General features: G+C 43.2%; 1 protein-coding gene across 3 annotated transcripts in view; it reads left to right on the forward strand.

Annotated features, from left to right (window-relative positions):
* The first annotated feature begins 21 nt into the window (after positions 1-21).
* Positions 22-23,988, forward strand: part of AIFM3 (AIF family member 3) — a 67,456-nt gene continuing 43,489 nt past the window's right edge. For 2 of the 3 annotated variants that reach the window (XM_087943091.1, XM_087943093.1), the window contains exons 1-2: positions 24-378; positions 10,207-10,448. In XM_087943091.1, the coding sequence (XP_087799217.1) occupies positions 10,418-10,448 (31 nt within the window). In that variant the 5' untranslated portion in view covers positions 24-378; positions 10,207-10,417. Of the gene's footprint in view, positions 379-10,206; positions 10,449-23,988 lie in introns of all 3 variants that reach the window. The other variant, XM_087943092.1, reaches the window with a different exon arrangement.

The raw sequence follows: 23,988 nt of genomic DNA on the forward strand, positions 1-23,988 counted from the left end.
CGCGTGTCCCGCGAAGCGGCCGCGGGGAGAGCAGAAGCCCCTCCAGGGGGCGCCTCCCCCCAAGCGGCCGGCCGGTGGGGGGCCCAGTCCGGAGCCCCCGGTCCGCCCGCGCGCGGCTGTCCGCGGCGGAGGAGCGCGGGGCGGGCGCGGGGGCGGTGCCAGGCGGGCGCGGGCAGGTGCGCCGGGAAGCGGCCGGCCGGCAGCGCAGAAGCCGCGGCGTCGCCCGGCCCGAAGTTTGGGGGCTGCTTCTTGGCCAGCCCGGAGCGGGGACGGGCGGGGGCACCGGAAGGAGACCCGGAGCGCCGCCGGCCAAGTCGCCTGCCCTGCCGCCCCCCTCCCGGGACCCCGGTCCGGAGCTGCGGCTCTTCATCTGGCCCGGTAAGAAGCGGGAAGGACGGAGCGTGGATGCGGGGGGTCGGCTGGTCCCGGGCATGTCCTCTCCCCCCGCCCGGTGCAATTGCAGCTGGCATCTGCGGAGGGATCGCCCGGCGAGGTTGGGCCAGCGCTGCAGATGGATGCTCCCGGGGCTGCAGTGCCCCCTCAACCGGCTCCATCCTGCCAGCTGCTCTGCCGAAGAGTTGCGGTCCCCGCGAAGCCCCCTTCGGTCTTTCTCCCCCCCACTCAGCCCCCCTCCACTCTGCCCTTTCGGTGCGACTCGGCTGGGGGGGCGACTAAGCAGCGCTCTCACATCCCCCCCAGGAAGTGACTGAAGTGAGTGCAATCACCCTTGGCCAGTAGAGAATTCTCTCAATTAAGAATAAGAATACAACCAAATGGAATGGAATAGGAATTCTTTTATTGGCCCAGTGTGATTGGACACACAAGGAATTTGTCTTGGTGCAAATGCTCTCAGTGTACATAAAAGAAAAGAGACATTCATCCAGAGTCAAGAATCATCAGGTACAACACTTAATGACAGCCATAGGGTACAAGAGGCAATCAAATCATACCAGGAAATGGTCAGTTTAAAGAATAGAAATAGAATTAGAATTAGAAATAGAATAGAAATAGAATAGAATAGAATAGAATAGAATAGAATAGAATAGAATTCTTTATTGGTCAAGTGTGATTGGACACACAAGGAATTTGTCTTGGTGCAAATGCTCTCAGGGTCCATAAAAGAAAAGAGTCAAGAATCATCAGAATAATTAATGATAGTCATAGGGTACAATAAGCAATTGCATCATAATTAATCTAATTAATCTATTAGGAGGGGGGGAAATTGCATGGGGGAGGCGGGGGGGGTGGTGGTTTTTCAAATGCCCTCCCTTCCTTGCCTCTACTGAGGATCCTGCGGGCAGCCACTGGTGTATTCCTGGGCATCCAAGCCCCAGGCGCGCGACTGGCATCCTAGATAAGCCCCTTCTCCCAACGCGGGAGAAAGGCGGGATTTCTGGCTCATGAAAGACGGGGCAACGCTTTCCTCGACTTGCCCCGTTGGAGAAATGAAGGAACCCTTGGGGAGGGGAAAGGGGGGGGGAAGGCCATTCAGGCTCTGAGTTCAGATTCTACTGCCACCGCCACTGCCGCCACCAACGGGCACTCAGGCAAGCCTCTTCTGGTTTCCAGCTATCAAAATTGAAATATATTTTGCAGCCCGTTTGCAGATTCTGGGAATTCTGTGGGGTGACCCAAGTGCTTTCCTGGAGGAAAACAATTTTAAATGTTGAACTCTTGTTTTATTCTGACGTCCTCTAAAACAGGGGTCTCCAACCTTGGCAACTTTAAGCCTGGAGGACTTCAACTCCCAGAATTCCCTAGCCAGCAAAGGAGTTGGGAGTTGAAGTCCTCCAGGCTTAAAGTTGCCAAGGTTGGAGACCCCTGCTCTAAAAGACCAAGGGGGTTTCCCATTTCTCTTCAGCTACTGCATCCATTGACCAGCAGGTGTGCATAATTTGCAGGTGGGGGGGGCATGGGCAGCGCTTCCCCTCCCCCAAGCTTTCCATTTTGGAAGTAAAACCCAAACCCTGAGGTCTGGTAGCACCTTTTAAGACTTAAAAGTTTTTCGAATTAAATCCATTTTAAATGCTTCCGATTGTTGCCTTCCATGGACTAAAATGATGTCTACATTTTGGAAGAAGAAAATGGCAAACAGCTGTGATACTAGTATTAATTGTGCTTATTTTACTTGGAGCAAGATTTAGATGAAATAAAAGTCAACGAAGTAAATGAAACCAAAATCATAATTGCAACCCCCGCAAACCCTTCACTATTTTTTCTGTCCAACATCCCATTCCCAGACATTTTTACCTGAGGTTGAATGAAACGTTGAGCTACTTAGAGGTTGCCCTGAAGTTTCGTACAGGAGAAAAGGGGATATTTCTTTTCTTCTTTTGCGCTTTTTAATGTCTTTAACTGTAAAGCCCATCTCTTGCCCCCCTCCTCCCCAGGGTCAGGCTGTGTGACCCTCAGCCCCCCCCCCCCACTTCCTTGTTCCATATCCCTTGCTGGCAGGTGAGGTGGGAGGGGAGGAAGAGGGCAGCCTTGCGACTGTGGGAAGGCAGGCTCACCGCAAAACTGCAGAATAGACGGGAAAGGAAGGGAAAGAACAGAATACTGAAACTCTTTGAACCACAATAGCCTTTAGCTACTTTCAGAGTTTATGACATACTTTCTTTCCAGGAAAACTTAGGAATCATTCATACAACTTAGGTAAAATTCAGTGGCTCAGTGCATTTGTGAGGATCTTAGAATATGCAGTGAACTTGGCAATCTCTTCCAAGCATTGTAGAGCCCCCCCAATAAAAAAAAGGTATTTTGCTATTTCAGGCGTTGTGCAGAGATGTTGTCATCAGGGCACAGTAAAAAAAATAAACCCTCAGATGCTTTCTCATTCAATTTCTAATAAATTCCAACCTGGCTTAAATTCAGCCAAGACCGAACATATTTTTCTTTCTTTTTTGTTGTTGTTGAAAGAACCAGTTTTAATAAGAAAACTGTAGGCTAGCAGATGTAAATCATCTAAAGAGTAACAAACATTAAAGTATAGTATAAAATTACAAGTCAGGGCTAGGCAATTACATCCAAGGAAATAAAGATTTTGAAAATAAATATATTTTTCATCTGTTCTGTGGCAGTGGGAAATCAGGCCGCTCCGACAAGCCTCATGCATATTTGGAAGCGGTTTCTTATATAATGTTTGTGCTGCAACACGTCCGCACATTTTAGCTCAATTAAGTCCCCCACCCCCCCTCCAAAGATCCAGAACTCGCTGTGCCGGCTTTCGAAGCCTTGCGATGTATAATGCTGAGGCAGTCATTGCCTTTGTAGATTCATTTTCATTCAGGAGAGAGACCATTAACATGATCGGCTTCCAGACATCTTACTAAGCAGTTGAAGCTGCACATGTTTGAAATTGACGGGGCTGTGATCTGATGTAGAAGAGGCCCGGATCGTGCACATTTGAAAACAGTGAAATGCTGTGGCAGGTTTGTGCGCTGGCTCAGGGAAACTCAGCTGCTTGCTCCTCGTTCCCCAGAGCAGAGGGCAACTTGACTGATGCCCCTTCCTTGGGGTGGGGGCTCCATATCTGCCCTCGTAAAAGCACCCCACCTTCTGACAATGTTGATCTTAGCAGGGGCCAAACTCTCCCTGGCCTTGTTTGGGCTCCCCTCTCTCTGGAACATCATCCCCTGCCCCACAACATTAGAATGGCCCTCACTCTAGCACAGGGGTCTCCAACCTTGGCCACTTTAAGACTTGTGGACTTCAACTCCCAGAATCCCTCAGCCAGCTTTGCTTGTGGACTTCAACTCCCAGGTTTGCTGGCTGAGGGATTCTGGGAGTTGAAGTCCACAAGTCTTAAAGTGGCCAAGGTTGGAGACCCCTGCACTAGCACTCTCCTGGAAGGCGCTGAAGACCTGGTTCTGCCTGGGGAACCAAGAGCGGGATAGAGCCCATTAAATGGCTCATATGAAGTGCTGTTGCCGGGCGGGGTGGGGTGGGGAGTGATTTTAGTAAATGAATTTATTATATGACTTTTCTTGTATTAGTTTTATTGCTTTTACATGGGGTTTTATATTCTGTAAGCTACCTGCAGTTGTCATGTGCAAATAGGCTGCAATATAAATTCCATGAACAAACAAATAAACAAACAAACAAGCAAGCAAGCAAACAAGCAAGCAAGCAGGGTTGGATCTGCCAAAGGTTGGGATACCAACCAGCAACACTCAGGGAAGTGTAGAAAGAAATGCAGGAAGAATAGAATAGAATAGAATAGAATAGAATAGAATAGAATAGAATAGAATAGAATAGAATAGAATAGAAATAATAGAATAGAATAGAATGGAATGGAATGGAATGGAATGGAATAGAATAGAATAGAATAGAATAGAATAGAATAGAATATAGGAATAGGAATGGAGTAGAGTAGAGAATGGAATAGAATGGAATGGAATAGAATAGAAATAGAATAGAATAGAATAGAATAGAATAGAATAGAATAGAATAGAATAGAATAGAATAGAATAGAATAGAATAGAATAGAATAGAACAGAATAGGGAAAGAATTAATGTTGTGTTGTGTTGTATTGCGGAGTAGAGTAGAGTAGAGTAGAATAGAATGGAATAAAATATTGTAGAATAGAATAAAATAGAATAGAATGGAATAATGAATGGAATTGAATTCTTTATTGGCCAAGTGAGATTGGACACACAAGGAATTTGCCTTTGGCGCATAAGCTTTCATAGGCAGGCAAATCCTTCTGTGTCCCTAATCAAGAACACAATCTGGACGTGTCTTTGGAGCCGTCCAAAGGGTAGCAAGGGAGTCAGGCTGATGGAAGAAGCATGAAGTGTTCCCCTTCTTTTTTATGTGCACGCAATGCACATGAAGAGAACGCAGAGACGTGGTGTGACGCTGAGATGCTCTTTCCCTCATCCGGAGGGGAGCTTTGCTCTTGACTTGTGGGCAGTCTGGTCCCCACCAGACCCCCCCCCACTTCTGTTGGGTGGCTGAGCAGGACGGCCTCTGGACTGTGGAAAAGGCCGGACTCCCAGGCATCATCTCGGGGTGGGGGTGGGGGGGTCTGCAGTGGGGCAGGAGGAAGCTTGCAGGAGGAGCCTCCTCATGTATTCCTGCTTGCCTCCCCTGGGGAGTTGGCCCTTTGAAGCACAGGGAAGAGCAAAGAGCATTGAATTATTGAATTGCTTTTGGCACAGCAGCTCTTCTCTGGAGGCCGGGGGGGTGGGGGGGGGACAAAACACCCTGAGAGTCTGTGTGGCAATGATCTGTGTGATGACGCGCAAGATTGAAGTGTCTCTGGTGATATTCCATCACCCAGGTCCTGGTTGCCCCCAAAGGTCCTTTTTTTCAAGAGGCAACTGGACTTTCTGGTTTTTCTTTGAATATGTTTTGCTTCTCATCCAAGAAGTTTCATCCGTTCTGATGGAAGGGAAATTCTTCATTCAGAGCTGAAGAAGCTTCTTGGATGAGAAGTGAAACGTCTTCAAAGAAAAATCAGAAAATCCAGTTGCCTCTTGGAAAAAGCTCCTTTGGGACAAGATTGATGTTGCTTTTTATAAGTCTCCATCAATGTTTCTTTCCTTCCTTCCTTCCTTCCTTCCTTCCTTCCTTCCTTCCTTCCTTCCTTCCTTCCTTCCTTCCTTCCTTCCTTCCTTCCTCTCTTTCTTCTTTCTTCTTCCTTCTCCCTTTTCTCTTTCTCCTTCTTTCTTTCCTTTTCTCTCTTTCTCTTTCCTTCTTTCCTTCCACTTTTCCTATCTTTCTCTCCTCCCTCCCTCCCTTCTCCCTTTTCTCTCTTTCCTTCTTTCCTTCCACTTTTCCTCTTTCTTTCTCCTTCCCTCCCTTCTCTTCCTCCCCCTTCTCCTCAGCTGAGACATCATTTTCTCAGCCTTTGAGGAATTAATCAGCATTTTATTGATGCACCTTTGAAATCTTCATCGCACCTCTTGCTTAATGATTAATCTGGGACAGCTGTCAGTCTCCCCCTCGGAAAGAGCACACTCAGGCGTTCCCCTGCCAGGCTTCCCGTTCAGCAGATCTAATCTGGAGACCAATTTGCTGAAGCAGCAGCCAGGAGGAGGCAGGTCTGGGCGGGAGGGCAAGGGTTACTCTCTCTGCCCTTCTGGAAGTCTTGAGTCTGCCGGGGAAGGAAAGCCGAAATCAGCTCTCCTCACCTGAAGGGGAACTTCCTGGGAGAACTGATGGGGCTGAGCTTGTAATCTATCAGGCTCTCCAACCCACGCCAAAATGGATTTCCAGCTGATTTGGCTGAACTTCCCCTTCTACTGTATTCTATTGCATTGCATTGCATTCATTATTCTGTTCTGTTCTGTTCTGTTCTGTTCTAGAAGAGACTGGACTGCCATCTGTCAGAAATGTTGTAGGCTCTCCTGCTTGGGCGGGGGGTTGGACTAGATGACCTACGGGGTCCCTTCCAACTCTATTAATCTGTAAAAACTTGACAAGACCGCTAGGGACCTTAGCAGCAAAATGGATGCCTTGGATAAAAAGCAGAGAGGCCCAAGCACAGCTGCTTAAACCTACGTTGCTTTAGGGAGGGAAGGGCAGGTCTAGCCATCAAGGAACTTCAGGGAACCTCCAAAGATTCTTTCTTTCCTTTCTTCCAGCTCGGTTGGAAAACGGATGAATGTAACCTGACTAGTCAGAATGGTGTTACCTTTTGCCCTCTGAAGGCTGGGTCAATGACATGGCAAACTTCACAGCCCTCCCCCGCTTCCTTTCCTGCTCAAGGTTTATATTACCTTTTTTTCCATTTGCTTCTTGTAAAGATAAGGAAGGAAATGAGGTACATCGGAAGATTGCTGAGGGTGGAATGACCTCAGGGCTTAGCCAGGCATGCACTGGACCAGCCCAAAGGCCTCTGGAGGGCAATTTGGGGGAAGAGGGAGGGGGCCCAGCGGTGCTTCAGGGCTCCGTCTTCTATCTTCAGGCTCTTTGGATACCTAGACAAAGACTTCGACAGACAATTAGAACTGCAGAAAAAAAGCACTTTCTAGCAACCTGCCTTCCATGGAGGACAAAAGGAGGGCTGTGAAAATATCTACAGACCCCTCACATCCCGGACATAAACTGTTTCAACTCCTTCCCTCAAAACGACACAAGGGGAGTTTTTCCCTGAATGCCATCACTCTGCTAAACAACTAATTCCCACAACACTGACAAATTATTTTAATTATTATAAGACTGTATTACTATTATTCCTCTCATCCTTCCTATTGCCTATCTCTTCCCACTTGTGACTATAACTGTGTTGCTTGTATTTTACCATTTATATAGTTTTATTTGTTCCCTAATATGATTTATTAGTAACCTATGCCTATCACTAAGTGTTGTATATTGTGATTCTGGATGAATGTATTTTATTTTTTCTTTATGTACATGAGAGCATATGCACCAAAGACAAATTCCTTGTGTGTCCAATCACACTTGGCCAATAAAGAATTGTATGTATGTATGTATGTATGTATGTATGTATGTATGTATGTATTTATTATTTATTTATTTTTATCTTATCTTTCTATCTTATCTTTCTATCTTATCTATCTATCTATCATCCATCTATCATCCATCTACCTTCTTATCAACCTTCCTATCTGTCTGTCTGTCTGTCTGTCTGTCTGTCTGTCTGTCTATCTATCTATCTATCTATCTATCTATCTATCTATCTATCCTCTATCTATTGTCTGTCTGTCTGTCTAGATACCTAGATGACTTCTTGGAAGCGGGGGAGGTTTCTTCCCTCCCTCCCTCTCTCTAGAGGTAGAAAGAACAGGGACTAACAGCCCAGTTCAGAAGGAGAGGACCAGCCAAACATTTCATAAACAAGCCAACATGGTTTGTAAACCCCTGGATCATACAAAAGGTAGCAGGGAATATATTTTGCCCTATTACATTCAGGGTTTACCTCAGGATATGGTAGAAAATGTTAAGATGGGGCAGCCAGAATCATTCTGGGTAGTGAGATGGGTGGCATATCAAATAAATAAATTAAATAAATACATAAATACATACATAAATAAATACATAAATAAATTCATACATACATACATAGAAGCTCTGATCATTTTTTAATGTGCAGCACAATGCCCTTAAAATGGAAAAAAGCTTTCCTTATGCCACGGTGGGCTGCTGTCTTGATTTATTGGCCCCCATGGATACGCTGGTAACATTCAACTCTGGAGTGGGAACGAATGAAGTCTAATGATGATTGTGCTCCTTTTGGCCTTTTTCTTTGATGTGTGGCAACCACAAAGGAGGGCAAAGTGTCTCTGTGAGGGGAGCGGGAAGCAGAGCTTAGTCCCCACCTTGCCTGGGGTTTCTTTCTGGATTGCATTTCCCCACAGATGTTTGTCTGTGGGGAGAAAAGCTCTCCCAGAACCAAGCTCTGAATTGGGAATGTGTGTTACATTGATTCTTTCCCTTAGAAGAGATGCGAGTTCAGAATAACAGAGTTGGAAAGGTCCTTGGAGGTCATCTAGTCAAACCCCTTGCTCAAGCAGGAGACCCTATAGCATTTCAGGAGAATGGCTGTCCCGTCTCTTCTCTTCTTCAAAACTTCCAGTGATCTTCAGCTTAGTAGATAGTCTAAGGAAAAGAAGAATTAGGGGTGACATGATAACAGTGTTCCAGTATTTGAGGGGCTGCCCCAAAGAAGAGGGGGTCAAATTATTTCTCAAAGCACCAGAACGCAGGACAAGAAAAAATGGTTGGAAACTAACCAAAAAAAGAAGCAACCTGGAATTAAGGAGAAACTTCCTAACAGTGAGGTCAATTAACCAGAAGAACAGCTTCCCTCCAGAAATTGTGGGCGCTCCATCACTGGAGGTTTTTAAGAAGAGTAAACTTGTCTGAGATTGTACTATAGATTCTCCTGCTTAAGCAGGGGGGTGGACTAGAAGACCTCCAAGTTCCCTTCCAGCTCTACTCCATTCTTTTCTGATGGAGCAGCCACAACGTTTGAAGGCAAGCCCTTCCACTGATTAATTCTTCTTATTAACAGGACATTTCTCCTTTGTTCTAGGCTGGATCTCTAATGATCTTCTACCCATTATTTCTTGCCCTGCCTTCAGGTGCTTTGGAGAATAGCTTGACTCCCTCTTCTTTGGGGCAGCCTCTGAGATATTGGAAGACTGCTATCATGTCACCCTCCGTCCTTCTGTTAGACTAGACCTACCCAGTTCCTTTCAGCTTACACAATAACAGAGTTGTAAGGGACCTTGTAGGTCATCTAGTCAACCCCCACCCACCCAAGCAGACCCTCCACCATTTTTGTTAGATGGCACTCCAGTCTCTTTTTGAAAGCCTCCAGGGATGAAGCTCCCACAATTTCTTAAGGCAACTTCTGTTCCACTGGTGGATTGTTCTCCCTGTCGGGTAGTTTCTCCTTATTTCCTGCAACTCCTCCTTATACAGTTTCTCTTCATCATCTTTGTTGCTCTTCTCTGCACGCTTCCTACTGTCTCAGCGTCTTCTTTGTATTGTGGTGATCAAACTCCAAGCGTGATCTTACCTCACACTTGATGAGACTCTCTCTCTCTCTCTCTCTCTCTCTCTCTCCCCTTTTGCAAGACAGCTATTTTCACACGGATGTTTCACAGGAAACTATAAATAAGGCCACGACTTAAAAATAATTGAGAAGGTTCTTCGTTCTTTTCAGACAGGTCTTCCTGAGTCCCCTTGCTGTTCTCAGGGAACAAAATGGATATCTGGGGTTTAAATATCAACAGGGTATCCAGGGCTTCAGAGGCATTGTGCAAGCTGGGGCCATTGTTTCAGAATTAGAGTAATTAGAGTAAAGAATTGGAAGGGACCCTAGAGGTCTCCTAGTCCAACCCCCTGCTTAGGCAGGAAACCCTCTACCAGTTCAGACAAATGGTTATCCAATCTCTTCTTTAAAATTTCCAGTGTTGGAGCATTTGCAACTTGCAAGTTGTTCAAATTTTACCTTTTGGTGTCTCCCACCTACCACCCTCAGTCCACAAACACTCCACAAGCAATATGATTTAATAACTTTCTCCACCCTGGTTCTTTCTAAGTGGTTTCAAAGTCAGACTCAACCTCTCTTCTCCAAGTGGGGGGCGTCTTGGTGGAAGTGCCCCATCCCTGGCCATGTCTAGGGCAGGGGTCCCCAACCTTGGCCACTTTAAGACTTGTGGACTTCAACTCCCAGAATTCCTCAGCCAGCTTTGCTTTGGCAGTTATTGCATTTTTTTTATCCCACGCAGGTCTCCCAAGAAGCCACATGATGACCAAAGTAGCAACGACAAGCCTGGTTTTGCAGAAAGCCATTCAACAGCGGCCACCATGTTGACTTTCCCCAGTTCCTCTCACTTGTTGGCTGGCTTGGAAGTCCCCATTGCCCAAAGGCCGAGCTAAAGGTGCCGCTTCCTCCCTTAGTCCTTCCCTTGCCGGACGGCTTCCGTTGCTTGACTCGCCATGGGAGGATGTTTCTCCAAACCCAAACCAGGTGAGCTTCTTTCAGCAAAGCTTTCTGCGTCCGTGGCCCAAAAATGGCCTCTTTTGTGTAGAGCTGTGATTAAACTAGTTCAGGCATGCCGGAGGCCTTTTCTGCCAAGAGAGTCAGTGGAGAATTTCAACGTGGCGGGATTGCTAAAGCGATTGGCTAATCCCCTGGAAACTTCATTTCATGCAAGCATAATTCTTTAATTGAAGATTAAGAACCCTTCCTGGAAGACGGTGGGGAGCAAAGGCGGCAGGGGGGGTGTCTTTCTGGAGGAGCAGTCGGAGACCAATTCTCTTGAGAAAGAGAGGCCAGAGCTGGGGGAAAGTAAAGCCCTTTTAAAGTTGGCACTTGGGCATCAATTCAGGCTGAATGTCAGTGCAGGAAAACCTTAGACCGAAGCAGAGGGCACTTCCCAAACACAGACAGTGAGATTAGGCAAAGGAATTTCTCTGCAAATCTGTTGCACGTCAACCGAACCATAAGATGTGAGTTTTAAGAGTCCAGTCAACTATTGAAGCCAGGACTTGAGTGATGGCCATCCAATCCTCCACTTGTCTATGGAGAGTCTCAGTCCTCCAGGTCATGGTTGTCCCAAAGATGCTTTTTCAAAAGGCAACTGGACTTTCCCGTTTTTCCTTGAAGACGTTTTCCTTCTCATCCAAGAAGCTTCTCCTGTTCTTCTTGAACTCCTCACTCTTCCCACTGTTGGTCCTGCTGACCAACTAATCTAGCCTTCAAACATAAGATATTTTTCTAACATTCAGCTGGAACTTGTCTTCCTGTGGCTTAAATAACAGATAATAGATTAACAGAGTTGGAAGGGATCTTGTAGGTCATCTAGTCCATCCCCCTGCCCAAGCAGGAGACTCTGCACCATTTCTGACAGATAGCAGTCCAGTCTCTTCTCGAAAGTCTCAAGTGATGAAGCCCCCACAACTTCTGAAGGCAACTTCTGTTCCATGGGTTGATTGTTCTCAACTGTTAGGAAAGTTCCTCCTTGTTTCCAGGTTGAATCTCTCCTGGTTCAGTTTCCATCCATTGTTCCTTGTCTGGCCTTCAGATGCTTTGGAGAATAGCCTGACCCCCTCCTCCTCTCTGTGGGGCAGCCCCTCCAATACTGGAAGGCTGCTCTCCTGTCTCCCCTGGTGCTTCTCTTCCCTAGACTAGCCAGGCCCAGTTCCTGCACCTGTTCATTGTATGTTTTAGCCTCCCGTCCCCTAATCCTCTTGGTTGCTGTGTGATTCCTTGTCCTGCACCCTAGAGGGGGAGGGGAATCATTGGGTGACCCCCCCTGCCAGGTATTCAAATAGGACCTTCCAGTCGTTCCTCAGTCTTCTCAGGGCTCCACAGTCCCAGCTCTTGCAGGACAGGTGATTGAGAGACCTGGCCGTTTTTTTTGTCCTTCACTGCCCTTCCAGGTTCTGTTAAGCTTATTTAGTTTTAACTTGAGTTAGATGCTTCTATGTGTCTTAGATTGTTGTGTAAATTCAGTTCATTTAGTTAATTATTTCTTTTATCAATCTATTTATTTGCTAACACTTATATCTTACCCAGTTACAAAAGTCCCTGACAGCTAACAACAGTTTTAACATATTAAGTGAAAATAATCATCATAATATAAAAACACCAGTAAATACAGGATCAAATAAGAAATAGCAGAATATAAGCATTTTACTTATTTTAAATTTACTTTACTTTAAGTTTACTTTAAATGTTTTAAATGATGGGAGAGGTGGAATTTGAAAGAAAAAAAAATCCACCTAGGTTGGGAAGGGGAGCCCAGAGCATCTCTTCATGAACAGGAAGGATAAATCACCTTGGGAGGAGTTCTTGTCAGTTGCTTGTAGCTAAGCCACGCAGGGTTTCACAGGTAATAACTGGCACTTTAAGCTCCACCTGGAAACAAATTGGTAACCAATAAAGCTGTGCTTTGCACCCTATTAAGTTTCCAACTAGTCTTCAAGAGCAGTGCCTCAAAGAACTTGTTGCAGTAGTCCAGCTGTGAAGTAATAAAAGCACCAGTGGCTGTTCTAAGAGCGGCTGCAGCTTGGAAGTAGATCATCCTGGAGTGGCCAAGGACTTAAATCCTCCCTTAGGAAGGCGAATCAGTGGAGACCAGACAGAAGTTGTTTAGTCTGGTTGCATTGACAGCTCCTCTTCCCCTTTCTCACTCTCCTAAATTCTTCACCCCTGGAAGGAGCCAGGTGGAGCAAATAGCCACCTCACACATGCCTGTACCCTGTGAGGGACTCTGTCCTTTTCACCTGAGTCCAGCAACTTCCAAGAATCTCAGGTCCTTTTCTCAAGACGTTCAACAAATGGCTTTCAGTTTATATATACTGTATCGTGGTACCGTATAAACCAGGGGTCTCCAATCTTGGCAACTTTAAGCCTGGAGGACTTCAACTCTCAGAATTCCCCAGCCAGTAAAGCTATTCCTATTCTATATTCTGTTCTATTCTGTTCTAAATTCTATTCTATTCCATTAATTCCATATTTTATTCTATTCTTATTCCATATCCTATCGTATCCTATTCTAATTCTAATTCAAATTCTAAATTCTTTTTAATATTTTAATAACTGTATTTGAGCACACTATAGGTAGTCCTTGACTTACAACAGTTCATTTACTGATGATTCAAAGTTAACAACGGCCCTGAAAAAGTGACTTATGACTGTTTTTCACACTTTTACAACCCTGTGCAGCATCCCCACGTGGTCACATGATCAAAATTCAGACGCTTGGCGCCTGGTTCATATTTATGATGGTTGCAGTGTCCAGGGGTGACATGATCCCCTTTATAATCTTCGGGCAAGCAAAGTCATTGGGAACCCCAGATTCACTTAACAACCATATCACTAACTTCACAACTGCAGCGATTCCCTTAACAAATGTGGCAAGAAAGGTCATAAAATGGGACAAAACTCAACAAATGTCTCGCTTAGCAACAGAAACGTTGAGGCTCGGTTGTGGTCATATGTCGAGGACTCCCTGTAGCTGAAGGAAGATAGAATAGAATAGAATAAAATAGGATAACATTAGAATACAATAGAACAGAATAGAACAGGGAAAGAATGAATGTTGTGTTGTGTTGTGTTGTAGAGTAGAGTAGAGTAGAATAGAATAGAATAGAATAGAATAGAATAGAATAGAACAGAATAGAATAGAATAGAATAGAATAGAATTCTTTATTGGCCCAGTGTGATTGGACACACAAGGGATTTGTCTTTGGTGCAAATGCTCTCAGTGTACATAAAAGAAAAGATACATTAGTCAAGAGTCAAGAATCATCAGGTACAACACTTAAAGATAGTCATAGGGTACAATAAGCAATCAAATTATACTAGGAAACAGTCTATAAAAATTGTAAGGATACAAGCCACAAAGTTACAGTCATACAGTCACAAGTGGGAGGGGATGGGCGATAAGGAGTGATGAGAAGTTTAATAGTGATAGTAGTGTAGACTTTGTAAATAGTTGGACAGTGTTGAGGGAATTATTTGTTTAGCAGAGTGAGGGCATTCGGGGAAAAACTGTCCTTGTGTCTAGTTGTTCTGGTGTGCAGGGCTCTATGGCATCGTTTTGAGGGAAGGAGTTGAAACAGTTTATGTCCCGGATGTGAGGGGTCTGTAGATATTTTCACAGCCCTCTTTTTGACTCGTGCAACATATAGGTCCTCAATTGAAGGCAGGTTGGTAGCCATTGTTTTTTCTGCAGTCCTAATTATCCTCTGAAGTCTGTGTCTGTCCTGTTGGGTTGCAGAGCCAAACCAGACAGTTATGGAGGTGCAGATGACAGACTCAATCCTTCCTCTGTAGAACTGGATTAGCACCTTCTTGGGCAGTTTGAGCTTTCTGAGTTGGCGCAGGAAGAACAAGAATGCCAAGAAGGAGTTGAGGCTTGAGAGCCAAATTGGGAAGCTGCAAAAACATCTGGAGAAAAAAGAAGAAGCAACACGCAACCTTGCTTTGATGAGGTCAGGAAAACAACCTGAGTTCGGTTGGCACATTTTTCGGTGATGGTTCCTGGCGCATCCGGCTGAGGCTTGCATTGGGTGGCCCTTTCAGGAGGCAACCATCCACCCGGTTTCGCCTCTGTCAGGTCCTCCTGGCAGATGGCCTGAATCGGCTCTTTTGAGCCATCGTTTATCAGAGGAGCCGGTGGTGGCATTGTTGCGTTGCCAGCCTTCAAAGATACTAAAACGAGGAGTAAGCAAGAGGTTGTAAAGTTGCTTTCTTCACGGGACTCATGGAAAAGTTCCCCGGAGAGGATTCATGGGAATTGCTTTTCCTACTGAAAAGTTGTCATTTAAATGCTAATCGTTACAAACCTTACGGTGCAGTAATCTTTCCCGTTGCAAAGGGCCACGCCATGTTGTTTAGAAACAATTTGAAAGCCCTCATGTTTATTAAATTCCTTGCGGAGGAAAATCTGCCCAGTCAGCGAGTCTTCTCGGGGGAAGGTATGAAATCTCTCTCCGTTCCCAGCTTTTCATTCTGCCAACGCAGCTCTTGCAGGACTTCTGATCTTAACTGGCCTGGGGTGGGCAGGGCAGTTTGGGGATGGGGGGGGGATATGGGACAGGAGGAAAACCTGCCAAGAAGGTATCCAAGTCTGATCAAAAGGTGAGGAAATTCGCTCTCTTTGGTCCTGCTGAAAGGGCTAAACGGAGCCCTCCTGAGCCAACTCCAGATCCATCAGCTGAGCAGTTTCCATTCTTGCCAGGAATAGAATAGAATAGAATAGAATAGAATAGAATAGAATAGAAAATATGGAATGGAATTAGAATAGAATAGAGAATAGAATGGAATGGAATGGAATGGAATAGAATAGAATAGAATAGAATAGAATAGAATAGAATAGAATAGAATAGAATAGAATAGAAAATATGGAATGGAATTAGAATAGAATAGAGAATAGAATAGAATAGAATAGAATAGAATAGAATAGAATAGAATAGAATAGAATAGAATAGAATAGAATAGAATAGAACAGAACAGAACAGAACAGAATAGAATAGAATAGAATAGAATAGAATAGAATAGAATTCTTTATTGGCCCAGTGTGATTGGACACACAAGGAATTTGTCTTTGGTGCAAATGCTCTCAGTGTATATAAAAGAAAAGATACATTTGTCAAGAGTCAAGAATCATCAGGTACAACACTTAATAATAGTCATAGGGTACAATAAGCAATCAAATCATACTAGGAAACTGTCATGCCCCTGTTAGAATCTGACTCCGAGGGAGAGGAGGAACAGCTGACAGGGAGTGGGAGTGTGGCTCTGGAGGTTGTGGAGGAGGCTGGGGAAGGGCAGAGGCCAGCTGGGCATTCAGAGGAAGACCCAGGCCCATCCCCTCTTCATCCTAGGGCATGCAGGGAGGAGTGGATAAAAGAGAAACGTGAATGGCATGGTCTGCGGGGGAGGAAGGGGCCCTGATCCCCTTCATGGGCTGCAGCTGTGAGGACTGTTTAAAAGGACAAACTGCACATGGCCCAGTGCTGGAAGCAAAGTGAAAATATTTCTAGTCTGTCAGTTCTTATCTGAGTTCTGGCATCCTTCCCAGTGTATGTATTTCGATATCTGTGGACGTCATCAGGCCCTTATCCTGCCTTGTCTCATTAATTGCTTCAGTGTGGTTTGTGTTGTTTTTTCTATTTATAATTTATATGTATTTTGAGTTTGAACGGAAGTTCTTCCTTTTCGCAACTGTTCGTGGGGGAGTTTTTTCCTCCAGTCAATGATAATTGGACCTTTAAAGCCAAGTTGAAGGAATTAAAGGGACTTCACCTGTTTTTGTGACTTTATTACTTTTGTATCCCACCCTGGGTCATCAGTATAAATCATAAGGATACAAGCGACAAAGTTACAGTCATACAGTCACAAATGGGAGGAGATGGATGATAGGAACAATGAGAAGATTTATAGTAATAGTAGTGTAGACTTTGTAAATAGTCGGACAGTGTTGAGGGAATTAGTTGTTTAGCAGAGTGATGGCATTTGGGAAAAAAACTCCCCTTGTGTCTAGTTGTTCTGGTGTGCAGTGCTCTATAGCATCGTTTTGAGGGTAGGAGTCCAGGATGTGAGGGGTCTGTAAATATTTTCACAAGCTGATGGTGCAAAAGCCCATAGCAATAGAACTTTTTTTAAACTTAGTGGATAAGGGAAATGCTGTGGACATAGTTTACTTAGACTTCAGTAAGGCATTTGACAAAGTAGGCCATAGCCTACTTCCTGATAAGATAGAAAAAAATGTAGCATAGACAGCATCAGATGGGTTTACAACTGGCTGACCAACTGCACTCAACATGTAATTTTCAATAGAACTACATCAACATGGAGGAAAGCCTGCAGTGGGGTACCCCACGGTTCTGTCTTAGCCCCAGTACTTTTCAAGATCTTCATAAACTATCTAAGAAGACGTACTCATCCAATTTGCAGACGACACCAAGCTGGGTGGCATAGTCAACACAGCTGAAGTTGGTGGTGCTCCATCACTGGAGGTTTTCAATACACTGGTCAGCCGTTTGTCTGGGATGACATAGGGTATCCTGTTCAAGCAGGGGGTTAGACTAGAAGATCTCTAAGGTACTTTCCAGCTCTACCATTCTAAGTTCCTTAAGAGAAACTCTTTGCATGAATCTGGCTCAGCTAGTATTGAGGGGTAAATTGCCCACCGACTCTCCTTCTGTCTTAATTGTTGGGGTCTGCACTCCCTTCCATTCCTTTCCTGGCCTCCCATCCCATCTTTCCCCACTCCTGTTGGGAAGTCACCTTTGGAACTACATACATCAATGGGCCTCAGCTGTGGACGTGGTTAAAAGAAAAGTGCTTCGGTGGTGATACCCTACAGCAGGGCTCCCCAAACTCGGCAACTTTAAGACTTGTGAATTTCAACTCCCAGAATTCCACAGCCAGTAAAGCTAGCTGAGGAATTCTGGGATTTGAAGTCCACAAGTCTTAAAGTTGCCAAGTTTGGGGAGCCCTGCCCTACAGGTATGGTTAGCAAAGCTGCTTCAGGAAAAAACTGGTGGGGTGTGGAAATGCCCTAAATTCTCAGAATAGGGTTAGATAACTTGCATCTCACCTAGCATTGCAGGAACCAGCCCTTGCCTTGGTAGGTTTGTGGTCCAGAATATGGTTTGTTTGGACACAGGTTGGAGCTGTGTAGTTGCAGTGGTTAGCTGTGGCTTAAGATCTCCAGCCAGAGTCTCATGTTGGAAGTTGTACTGGTATTTTCCTGTTAACTGATATGGACTTCCCCTCCCCACTCCTCCTCCTCCTCCCCTTCCTCCTCCTCCACGTAGTCTTAGTCTTTTGGTTCATCACACAGTCAGCCAGAGGTTCAGACTGGATTTGGCATTTTTATCCACCTATTGGGTCCTTTCCAAGGACCTAGGATAAGCAGATCTATATGTTTGATGGTGTTAAATATATTGTCATGCCCATCGGAGTCTGAATCCAAGGAAGAAGATGAACAGCTGACAGGGAGTGGGAGTGTGGCTCTGTTGGCTGTGGATGTCAGGTTGTGCCTGGGGAAGGGCAAAGTCCAGCTGGGCAAAGTAGGGGAGAGATAGAACAAGGGAGAGGGAGTTCAGAGGAAGACTCAGGCCCACCCCCTCTTCATCCTAGGGCACACAGGGAGGAATGGAGAAGAGAGCAACATGGGTTGCATGGCTTACGGGGGCCCCCCCGATTCCCTTCATTAGCCACATCTGGGAAGGAGAGTTTAAAAGAAAGGCAGGCTGTGTGCGGCAGGCTGCTAGGAGCAAACGTGACTTTATCTTGTATCGTCATGGTGTTCCTGTGTTCCTGGCGTCTTCCCAACCATGTGAGTTTTGCTGTGCCTTCAAATATGAAATTCTTGCTCCTGCCCTGCCAAACTAATTATTTCAGTTTGGCTTGTTTGGACTTTAAGTTACAGTTTGTGTTGACCCTGTTTTGGACTTAATTTTCTGCAGTCAAAGGCTGTTCCTGAGAGAGTTTTTCTCCAGCCAGAAGGTAAACTCGACATTGGGGGCAAAATTGGAGATAATAATGATTGCTTATCTGACTGTGTTGCCTTCGTGCCATGCCCTGGGTCATCACAGATATTTTCGCAGGATGGAAGCTGTTCCAAGTAAAGCTGCCAATTGCCAGTGTCTTGGGGCAGAGAGAAAGTTGTGCGTCTCCCCATATTCCTCTCTCTGCCTCCATGGCCTTGCAGCACCTTGTGCAGCACACTTAAATTTAGCACATTTCACAACGGGGGAGGCAGCATCCTCTCCTCCTGGAGCCCATTACGATGCGGAGCATCGCCTGCAGCCAGCCCAGCCAGTGTCTCGGGGTGGAGTGAAAGTCACGTGTCTCCCTGAGTGGCTAAGTTGTGCGTAGCACCAACCAGGGCCAGAGGCAAGTAAAGGGCCGCTTTGCTCCCGCTCTGGAATATGGGGTGAGTCTCCATCCGCCACCATCACCCTTACCTTCTTAGGAAAGGAGTGACTGGGAGGGGAAGGCGAGGGGGCAGGGCGAGGGCCCAAAACAACATTCCATTCCATTCCAATTCTATCATTAATATTAAAATTCATTAAAGTCTTAAGATTTTTCACGTTAATTTTCAATTAAATATCATACCTCTATGGCAGGGTGGGCAAACTTTTTGGCTCGGGGCCTCATTGACTTTTAAAATTTGACAGACGGCCACCACCTGGTGTCAAATGCCTGTCATTACAAGTCAAAATCAAATGAATGCAATCATTCAATCATTCACATCAAACCTTAATTCTGTACCAACTTGCGGGGGATTAAAAGACCAACGGGCCGGATTTGCCCACCCCTGCTCTATGGGAACAATTATTAGCTTTCATAATCAATTCCCCCTCTTCACTTATGTTTTATAAAACATTGACTAATTAAAGTGTTCCCATTCCTTCCTAATTCAATTTTCTCATTTATTTTATTTCATTTACTTTATTCACAAACATTTCACTAAGTTACACTAACCATTCTATCCCTCATTCTAATCATATGTTGTTTCCAATTTTCTAAAGTTATTTCTATTTCAAATATAACAACACAATCTCATGTACCTTTACAGAATCCCCTGTTCAGTTAAATTTTTAACCATTATCTCTAAATAGGTCCTGTTTCTTTATATTTTGCTCCGGACCTTTGTGACTTCTTTTCCTTTCCTTCTTCCCTCTCTTCTTCTCCCTCCCCTTTTTACCCCTTTGTCTCTCCACCTCTACTTCCCTCTTCTGTATTCCCCTTTTCTGTTGTTTTCCAGTATTATACTTATTTTTTGAATTATTTTTCTTTTCTTTGGTTGTTTTTTAAATCTTAAATTCTCCATCCTCTTTCCCCCCTTTCCTTTTTCTTCCCCACATAGAGTTACTTGTTCATTAAAGATTGCTTCTTCTTTGTCTGAGTCTTCTTGTTTTGCAATGTTTTCTTGTTGTTTCTCATAGTTCCAAATCTCCATTTCTAGGAATTGAAAAACGAAGCCAAAGGAACCCTTCCCTTCTTGTGCATCTTCTTTGTACTTTTTAAGTTCCATTTTCAATTCATCGAAAAGTGATGCCATTGTAAAAAAATTTAAACAACCACCCGATTGATTTTAGTCATTCAAATATAATAGCCAAAAATCCAAAAGTCACCAAGTAATCCAAATACACACAAACTGTTTCTTTTTGCTCTTTCTTCCCCCCCCCACTTTCTCTTCCTGGGGTTACTATTTAGTTGCAAAGTTTCAGTTAAAATGTATATTTTAGAAGTCTTATTGAAATTTTACTTTAGATTCTTTTAAAGTCCAGGCAGTCTCCTCCCTCTTCCAGATCCCGCCCTTATTCTTTTTCTCTCCCTTCCTGCTTATAGAAGAAAAAGTTTTTAATGTCCAGAAATCTTTATTGTCCCTTTGGCATTTAGTTATATTTTCAGCTTAATTGCCAGTTGATGCCAAAGTGGATTTTTCCAATTTCTTATTCTTAATTGTCAATATAAGGAAGGAGAGAGAAGGGGGGAAAAAAGCCAAACCTTTCCCTTTTCACTTTCTTTTGCTGCTTCCATCTCTTCTTTGGGAGCGATGTTATTTCTTGTAAAATTTAAATTCCAGGGTACCGTAGTTATTGCCATTCCATTCCATTCCATTCCATTCTCTTTCCTATTCTATTCTATTCTATTCCTATTCTATTCTATTCTATTCTATTCTATTCTATTCTATTCTATTCCATTCCATTCCATTCCATTCCATTCCATTCCATTCCATTCTCTTTCCTATTCTATTCTATTCCATTCCATTCCATTCTCTTTCCTATTCTGTTCTGTTCTGTTCTGTTCTGTTCTATTCCATTCCATTCCATTCTCTTTCCTATTCTATTCTATTCTATTCTATTCTATTCTATTCTATTCTATTCCATTCCACTCCACTCCACTCCACTCCACTCCAATCCATTCCATTCCAATCCATTCCATTCCATTCCATTCTCTTTTCTATTCTATTCTATTCTATTCTATTCTATTCTATTCTATTCTATTCTATTCTATTCCATTCCATTCCATTCCATTCCATTCCATTCCATTCCATTCTCTTTTCTATTCTATTCTATTCTATTCTATTCTATTCTATTCTATTCTATTCCATTCCATTTACCATTCCATACCATTCCATTCCATTCCATTCCATTATCTTTCCTATTCTGTTCTACTCTATTCTATCCTGTTCTGTCCTGTCCTGTTCTATTCTATTCTATTCTATTATATTATATTCTGTTCTGTTCTGTTCTATTCTATTCTATTCTATTCTATTCTATTCTATTCTATTCCATTCCATTCCATTCTATTCCTATTCCTGTTCCATTCCATTCCATTCTATTTCCTATTCTATTCTATGCTATTTTTCCTATTCTATTCTATTCTGTTCTGTTCTGTTCTGTTCCTGTTCCTGTTCCGTTCCATTCCATTCCATTCCATTCCATTCCATTCCATTCCATTCCATTCCATTCTCTTTTCTATTTTATTCTATTCTGTTCTATTCTGTTCTATTCCATTCTATTCCATTCCATTCTATTCCTATTCCATTCCATTCCATTCTATTTCCTATTCTATTCTATGCTATTTTTCCTATTCTATTCTATTCTGTTCTGTTCTGTGTTCTGTTCCTGTTCCTGTTCCTGTTCCGTTCCATTCCATTCCATTCCATTCCATTCCATATTCTTTTCTATTCTATTCTATTCTATTCTATTCCATTCCATTCCATTCCATTCCATTCCATTCCATTCCATTCCATTCTCTTTCCTATTCTGTTCTACTCTATTCTATCCTGTTCTGTCCTGTCCTGTCCTATTCTATTCTATTCTATTATATTCTGTTCTGTTCTGTTCTGTTCTGTTCTATTCTATTCTATTCTATTCTATTCTATTCTATTCTATTCTATTCTATTCTATTCTATTCCATTCCATTCCATTCCATTCCATTCCATTCCATTCTATTCCTATTCCTGTTCCATTCCATTCCATTCTATTTCCTATTCTATTCTATCCTATTCCTATCCTATTCTATTCTGTTCTGTTCTGTTCTGTTCCTGTTCCTGTTCCTGTTCCGTTCCATTCCATTCCATTCCATTCCATTCCATTCCATTCCATTCCATTCCATTCTCTTTTCTATTTTATTCTATTCTGTTCTATTCTGTTCTATTCCATTCTATTCCATTCCATTCTATTCCTATTCCATTCCATTCCATTCTCTTTCCTATTCTATTCTATGCTATTTTTCCTATTCTATTCTATTCTGTTCTGTTCTGTTCTGTTCTGTTCCTGTTCCTGTTCCCTGTTCCGTTCCATTCCATTCCATTCCATTCCATTCCATTCCATTCTCTTTTCTATTCTATTCTATTCTATTCTATCCTGTTCTGTCCTGTTCTATTCTATTCTATTCTATTCTATTCTATTCTATTCTATTCTATTCTATTCTATTCTATTCTATTCTATTCTATTCTATTCTATTCTGTTCTATTCTATTCCATTCTATTCCATTCCATTCTATTCCTATTCCATTCCATTCCATTCTCTTTCCTATTCTATTCTATTCTGTTCTGTTCTGTTCTGTTCTGTTCCGTTCCATTCCATTCCATTCTATTCCTATTCCTGTTCCGTTCCATTCCATTCTATTTCCTATTCTATTCTATGCTATTTTTCCTATTCTATTCTGTTCTATTCTGTTCTATTCCATTCCATTCCATTCCATTCCATTCCATTCTCTTTCCTATTCTATTCTATTCTATTCTTTTCTGTTCTGTTCTGTTCTGTTCTATTCTGTTCTATTCTGTTCCATTCTATTCCATTCCCTATTCCATTCCATTCCATTCCATTCTCTTTCCTATTCTATTCTATTCTATTCTGTTCTGTTCTGTTCTGTTCTGTTCTATTCTGTTCTATTCCATTCCATTCTGTTCCATTCCATTCCATTCCATTCCTATTCCTGTTCTGTTCCATTCCATTCCGTTCTGTTCCATTCCATTCCTATTCCCTGTTCTGTTCCATTCCATTCTCTTTCTTATTCTATTCTATGCTATTTTTCCTATTCTATTCTATTCTATTCTATTCTATTCTATTCTATTCTATTCTATTCTATTCCATTCCATTCCATTCCATTCCATTCCATTCTGTTTTCTATTCTATTCTTATGCCTATCCCTATCATCTTTGTCATCCTTATCCTTATTCAAAATAAACAGAACAGAAAAAAGTTGTGGGCTACTTGCCAGAAGAGGCACAGGGTGAGTGATGACAAATGTATTGCAAGTCACAACAGAAATGATCACCTCTTCAGTACTTCACTGATTGACATTTGCCACGCAAATACAGGAGAATAGAATAGAATAGAATAGAATAGAATAGAATAGAATAGAATAGAATAGAATAGAATAAATTCTTTATTGGCCAAGTGTGATTGGACACACAAGGAATTTGTCTTTGGTGCAAATGCTCTCAGTGTCCATAAAAGAAAAGTTACATTAGTCAAGAGTCAAGAATCATCAGGTACAACACTTAATGATAGTCATAGGGTACAATAAGCAATCAAATCATGGGAAACATTCCATATAAATTGTAAGGATACAAGCGAGAAAGTTACAATCATACAGTGACAAGTGGGAGGGGATCGGTGATAGGAGTGATGAGACTAATTATTAATAGGATTAATAGGAATAGTAGTGCAGACTTTGTAAATAGTTGGACAGTGTTGAGGGAATTATTTGTTTAGCAGAGTAATGGCGTTCGGGGGAAAAAACGTCATAAAAAAGTACAACAAAGAATGTTCTTTCTGCGCCAATTCAGAAAGCTCAAACTGCCCAAGGAGCTACTGATGCAGTTCTACAGAGGAAGGATAGAGTCTGTCATCTGCACCTCTATAACTGTCTGGTTTGGCTCTGCAACCCAACAGGACAGACACAGACTTCAGAGAGTAATTAGGACTGCAGAAAAAACAATTACTACCAATCTGCCTTCCATCGAGGTCCTGTACATACTGCACAAGTCAAAAAGAGGGCTGTGAAAATATTTACAGAC

Source organism: Notechis scutatus, chromosome 13 (assembly GCF_049901735.1).
Source record: "Notechis scutatus isolate UNSWTSFEM ecotype Mainland chromosome 13, rNotScu1.2, whole genome shotgun sequence".
NCBI lineage: Eukaryota > Metazoa > Chordata > Lepidosauria > Squamata > Elapidae > Notechis > Notechis scutatus.